The sequence below is a fragment of the Myotis lucifugus genome, unplaced genomic scaffold (genome assembly GCF_000147115.1).
Source record: "Myotis lucifugus unplaced genomic scaffold, Myoluc2.0 scaffold_0, whole genome shotgun sequence".
NCBI lineage: Eukaryota > Metazoa > Chordata > Mammalia > Chiroptera > Vespertilionidae > Myotis > Myotis lucifugus.
The window spans coordinates 49529922-49536237 of NW_005871048.1; the positions used below are offsets into that span (position 1 = coordinate 49529922).

At 59.2% G+C, this 6316-nt stretch overlaps 1 protein-coding gene across 1 annotated transcript in view; it reads right to left on the reverse strand.

The window, feature by feature from the left end:
* Positions 1–3049: 3049 nt before the first annotated feature.
* The window catches only part of TERT (telomerase reverse transcriptase), a 21510-nt gene continuing 18243 nt past the window's right edge, over positions 3050–6316 (reverse strand). The window contains 3 exon segments of the mRNA XM_014452936.2: positions 3050–3912; positions 4414–4551; positions 5293–5417. Coding sequence (XP_014308422.1) covers positions 3809–3912; positions 4414–4551; positions 5293–5417 — 367 coding nt within the window. The 3' untranslated portion in view covers positions 3050–3808.

Below are 6316 nucleotides of genomic sequence, written 5' to 3' on the forward strand. Positions count from 1 at the left end.
CCCAAGGACAGACCCTCTTCGAGGGAGGAGTGAGCCCTGTCAGGGAGCTGGGGCTGCCTGGCTGCTCCTGCGGTTTTATCAGAAACACTGCCATTAGTCCTTTTAAAACTTTCTCAGACTGAAATGTGTGTCAAGAAGGTACAGAAAGGCCGATTATCATTCAGGTTCCCACTGTCTCCAGGGCGGGCAACATCACTCCCAGCCGCTCCCTCACTCCCCGTCACTCCTCTGTGCTGGTGCCAGTGCTGGTGGTGCCAGGCACCAAGCCCTCCTGCAGCCCACAGCCAGGACCTGCCTGCACTAGAGCCCTCAGCACAGTGCCTCTTGCCCAGCTCCTCACCTGCCCACCCGCCCTCCTCCCCCTCCTCTCCACCGGTACAGAGCCAGGGGTCAGGTCCAGGAGCTGAGCCCTGACACACAGGCTTGTTTCTGACCTGCCACCCCAAGACCATCATGTCCTTGGCTACGTGCTGCTGGGAACAGCCCCCATGAAGACCCCGCACACGCCTAAGTGCCTTTTGAATCAATCCCATTGGGCTAACACTGTCCAGGGTGCTGAAAACCCCAGACAGCAAGTTTTTGTTTTTTTAAAAAATATATTTCTTGCCTCTGTTGGGAGCCATCTGTGCCCACAGCCAGCCCAGACCTGGCAAACAGAACATGAACGACTGATGCTCAAGGGCAGCTGGGTATGAAAATGGACTGAATTCAAGGGTACCCCAAAGTGTGTGGTAAGCCCCACAGTTGGGCGAGTCCTGACATTTGCCCCTTCCTCTATCAAAAAACCAGCAATGGCCAGAGTCTTTCTCCAGTGGCATCTCTCTGACACTGTCTCTCAGCCTTTTAGGGACCCTGTGATCACATTGGTTCTCCTAGATAATCCAGAATCATCTCCCATTTCAGTCCGCTGATTTGTTACCTAATATCCCTTGCAGGTTTCGGGATTAGGGCGTGGGCCACATTGGGGGTCATTGTTCTGCCCCTCACAGCGCTGGGGCGTTCTGAGCCCACCCAGGTTTGGGACCCCTTCACAGCCAGGCATGCACACGGGCAAGGGAGGGGCAAGGTCATGGGACTGGGGTATAACCACTGAGCCCTTGGGGGTCCTGGAGCGTCATCTGCTTTCACCCTTGCATCCTGGTTGCTCCTTTCACAGCTTCACTCCACTTGCTCCACACACATCTGTGGGATGCAGGCGCAAACGGGCTCCTGTTCATGCGGTTTAGTTCTAGGGAAGACCAGCAATCCTTTTTTTAAAAAGTTTATTGTTTTCACACTTCACCCTGAGTTTGACAGACTGCACAGCGGTTTTGAGAAAAGAGATAAATCAGAAATTCTCAGCGAGTGAAGCCTGACCACAGTGTGCGCCCTTCTCAAGGGCTAACACTTGGGTAAAGGTGCACGTGACTGAGTAAAGCTGCCACAGGACGTATTTCCTAGAGAACAAGATTCTACAGCTTCTAGGAGACGGATAACGGAGCCAGAGCTGACCTCCGGGGCCCAATCTGCTATGGACATGCCCGAAACGCCCAGGGTGCCGTGAGTCTGGGGTAGCCAGCGAGGGTCAGCTCAGGTGCCTGTCCCACCCCAGACTTGCTGAACTATAAACTTGCGGGGACAGCACCCCAACTATGTGTAGTTCAGGCGCCAAGGAACCCAGAGCTCAGGTTGAAATCTGCTGTCTCAGGTGCCTGCGGGGCCCGGTTGGGCCCGGTCCTACCTGCCCCGAGTGTCCTCCACCCTGAGCTGTCCTCCCGAGTTTGCGATAGTGAGGGCACTGCAGGCTGGCGCCCAGGGTGGGGCTGAGCCTCTCACTGCTCATTTCTCCTGGGCATTTACGATGCCCGTGGTGGACTTGGGTCAGCCATAAACGCATAGTTACTTGAACGCTCGCCGCAGTAGCAGTAAACAAGGCAATATCCATAAACTTCGACCGCAGCACACACGCAACCCCTCCCAGGTACACTCAACGGCACCTGTCACGTTTTGTGGCCCCATTAGGGACATCCGGAAGGAAGCCTCCAAAGTGCTCACCACTCCACCCCAGCGCCAACTCCCCTGGTGGGGACTGTTTGTTTTTTTTTCCCCGATGACACCTCCTTTGAGCTGCCACCCTTCCTGTTGTTCTTTGTGCAATCCTTCCAGCTGTCGGTCCAAGGCCCTGCATAGCCCACTGGTGCACAGCGTGCCCCCCACAGAGGTCCAAACAGGCCTGCTGAGGGTCTCCCACTCAAGGGGTCATTTCCACAAAGAGGACCTAACTCCGGCTCCTTTTCCTGATGACACCTGCCACTCCGCGGACAAGCCCTTCTCTCACTGGGGCTCCTCACAGGGACTGGAGGACAGGGTGGACCCAGAGGTGGGGATCGGGTCAGGGACGTGGTGGGTATGGAGGCTCTGGTGAGGCTGTGAGGGTGGCCCCTCCTCCCCATCACCAAGGCCCCAGACTGCCCACTCCCATACAAGCTCCTCCGGGATGCCAGTCACCCACGTCCCCATAACCTCGCCCTCCACCCTCCTCCAACTCCTGACCATGGACCAAGCAAGCAGCTGTCTGCTCTCCTGGCCACTGCATAGAAGAGCCCCAAGACCAGCCCCCAAACCTCCCAGTGCCCCCAGCAGTGGTTCTGTGTGGGGCCCTCACCCCACCAGTCAGCAGTATCAGGAACTTGCTAAAAGTGAAAATTCTCAGGTCCCACCCCAGACCTGAACTATAAACTTGGGGGACAGGACCCCAAGTATGTGTGGTTCCAGCACCAAAACCCAGAGCTCAGGTTGAAATCTGCTGCCCCGAGAGCTCCCAGGTCACCTCCAAGCTGAGCCAGTGCAGTCAGGGTAGGCAGGGGAGGGTGCTGGGCTGGGGCCTTCCCGCCCACCGGCATGCTGCACCTGCCCTGTGGGAGCGCCCTTCCCATCTACCCACTTCCGCCCTCCCTCCCACATCTCCACCCCAGGAGGACCGCCCCCCACCCCGGGCCCCGCCAAACCAAGGGCCCATGCACATCAACTCAATACTCGTGTTTATATAGATAACAATACTTACCTGGTGCATATTTTAATACAAACATAAGAGAAATATTTAAAAACTAAGAAAATATACAAAGGCTCTTCTCTCACCCCATCCCTGGGGTGGGGGCAGGAGGTAGTGCAGGAGGGGCCACGCGGGGCTGTGAGCTGAGTGGGGCCAGCAGAAGACTCCGGAAGTGGAAGTGGCAAGTGGGGGCGGGTCGGGGGGTGCTGTATGCTTGGCTCCAGGAGGCCTGGGCAGGGCATGGGGACACGCAGGTCAGAAGCGTGGGTGTGGATGGTGGGGAACGGGCTCAAACAGCTGACTGGGCCCTTTGCTTCTGGGCAAGTTCGTTGAGACATGGACTTTGGATGCAGCTGGGGGGCCAGCTGGGGGAATGCTGCTCCAGCGGGTGTGGACGGCTTGAGTCACAGCCGATCAGCAGGAAGGAGGTCACACACACCCACCACACGTGGGCCATCACTGCAGACCAGGGTGACCCCGCAGCAAGGAGGGTGACAAAGGTCCCTGATGCTTCCCTTCCAGATGCCAACGCCCCAACCAGGCTCCCGTACCTGCCTCCTCCTGGCAGCGGGCAGCTGAAGGACAAACCTGTCACTAGAAAGGGGCGGTGGGGGTGGGGCTGGGTGGGCTCTGCTTCCTCGATGACTTGGGGGCGACCCCCTCCAGGGAGCAGCCCAGCCAGCAGCACAGGTCCGGGTCTCGGGGCACAGGGGCCAGACCCTCTGGGTGGACGCAGCTGGGAATGAGCTCGAGGGCCTGTGAGAAACTGACTGGACATCAGTCCAAGATGGTCCTGAAGTCTGTGGTCAGGGCTGGGTCGGCTGCGGCCTCCAGGGTGGCCAGCGTCGCCCTCGGGAGCTGCCGGCACAGCTGCGCTTGGGCTGCAAGATGACTGAGATCAGACCTCTTCCCAGAGGGAAGCAGAGAATGTTCACCTCAGCCTCCTGGACCCACTAAGGGGCAGGAAGAGACGGCTGAGTCCTGAGCGCCCACTGTGTGCAGGTCAGGCTCCAGGCTCATGGCCGAGGAACAGACAGGGACCAGTAAGGATGTCAGAGCACGGAGGAGAGGGGGTGCAGCCAGGACACAGGCCAGGGGTGGGAGGAAGGGCACTCAGACCAGCGGGGCTGGAGGAAAGGGAGACGCAGTTCCCGCGGGAAATGTCGGCCTTGGATGGGAGCGGGGAGAGGTGGAGCGACTGAGTGGGCATGCCAGGCCCCCCAGGTGAGGGAGGCAGGACCCTCGAGCCACCTGCACACTCCTGTTCCCACCACCCCTGTTACTCAGACACAGAGGGGTGGACAACTGCTCACTCAAGGACAAGGATAGGCCCTGTACCTGCACAAGAGATGCCTTGGGGCGGGCACTCTGCCCAAGCTTACCAGTCTGGAGTGCTCCCAGGAGACACCTGTAGGTGGCGCTGTGGCGAGACAGCTTCAGCAGGAAGGCGTGAAAGCACAGCCACCTTGCGGCTTCAGAGGGAAATGGGCCTGCAGCGCCCTTGGTCCCCAGAGGCATCCCTGGGAACAACACATGCAGAGGCTGACACCCTCACTGGCCGTGTCCCAGTGCTCCTCCCAGGAGAGACCTGTGCTCCCGTGGACACCAGGGGTCCCTGCCGGGCTGAGTGCAGGAGCGGGGTCCTAACAGGGACTTTGTTTCAGGGGCCACCCAACAACAGGGTACACCCAATTCTGACAACTGAAATGTTTTCAATTTCTTCAAAGAAACTTCCTCAAAACAGAAATAAACAGAAAGTCAAGTCGGTCAAGCTCAGGACCACAAAGACACAGCACAACCTGAACTGAGGCTGATTATGACTGTGCATGATGAGGCTGTGGAGCAGAGACGGGGCGAAGTGGATGGTGTGGGTGTCCCTCCCCACTCCACCCAAGACAGGCAGGGGACTTGGGGCCCAGCCTCCTCCTGACTACTGCCTGGATTTGTGCAAGCTCCCCCTGAGCACCAGAGAGGAGGCCCTGCCCGGGAGAAGGCAGCTCCCAAATGTCCCCTCGCGTTCCAATCAGGACAGACGTCTGCCCACACAGCAGAGGGTGGGTGACAGGTCAGCTAGTGCTCAGCAAGTTAAACCGGCCGGAAGTGTCGAGAGCCCAATTCCCTGAATCCTGCCTCCGCTACACCAGGGCCGGAGCTGATCCAGCCACAGCGCTCATGGAGCACAGGCAGCTCCATGCTGGAATCGTGAGGTGAGCATTTGCCAGCACCACAGGCCACCCCAGCCCTGGGTCGCTTGCACCCACCTGGATTCTTGGCTTTCAGAAGGGTGTGGCAGCGTGACGCGGTGTCAGAGATGACGCGGAGGAAAAACGAGGGGTTCTTCCGAACGTGCTGATTAAACGGGAGCTGGAGCACACAGGCGTGGAACCTGAGGAAGGTCAGGTTTATCAGAGGAAAGTCCCGCGGCTGCAACATGTGCACGAGCAGGTGTGTATGTCTACAGGGGCCGGTGTGGACATTCCCTGGGCCCCTTCCAAACAACGTGCATGTGTGTCCATCAGCCGGCAATCTGACCGCTCCCTCACCCTCACTCTGTTAAGGTGGAGGTATCTTCCCCACTCATGGGAGGGGGGAGCCAGGCCTGGAAACTGGGTGGGGGCCATGCCCCTGGCCTGGAAGGGGACCGTATTCTGCAGTTGGAGGACCCTCTCCCAAAGGAGGGGTGGTGCTCAATGCAGGGTGGGGAGAGGCCTCCACTAGTGAATATCACGTCTGCGAAAGATTCCAACCTGAAGCCCACGCTTGTCCAAAAAGGCTGAGCCCGGCAGGTCCTCAGACCGCCCGGTGAGTGTCCTGCTCCGAGTGCCAGGACATTCCCTGGGCTCCATGCTGCAGCCCTGGCTGCTATGGCCATCACGGTCCAGCTTTACGTACCCCCTCCTGCAGGGGAGGCACGGGCAGCCCCACATGCCTAACCTTCCACATTGGGAAGCAGCTAACTGTCACGCGGTGGAGAAGGCAGCTCGGCACCCACTGTTGCTCTGGGACTGCGCTCCCTGAATGAGGAGCATGGAGCTGCCCCAGGTGCCCGCTCTGTACCCAGGTCACTACACCATTCCCCGGCAGGCAGGTGTCTGCGGCCAGGGCCCCACAGAGCGAGGGGACACAAGGGTGAGGCTGGGCTGAACACCAGAGCAAGACCTTCAGCAGGCAAGGTGGCCTCCAAGGACTGGGGCTGGTCAGGGGCTGGCCTCATGCTGACCTGGAAGCATCACCTGACTGCTCCTCACCCCGTGAGGGCCCGAGAAGTGAGAGGGTGTACACCCG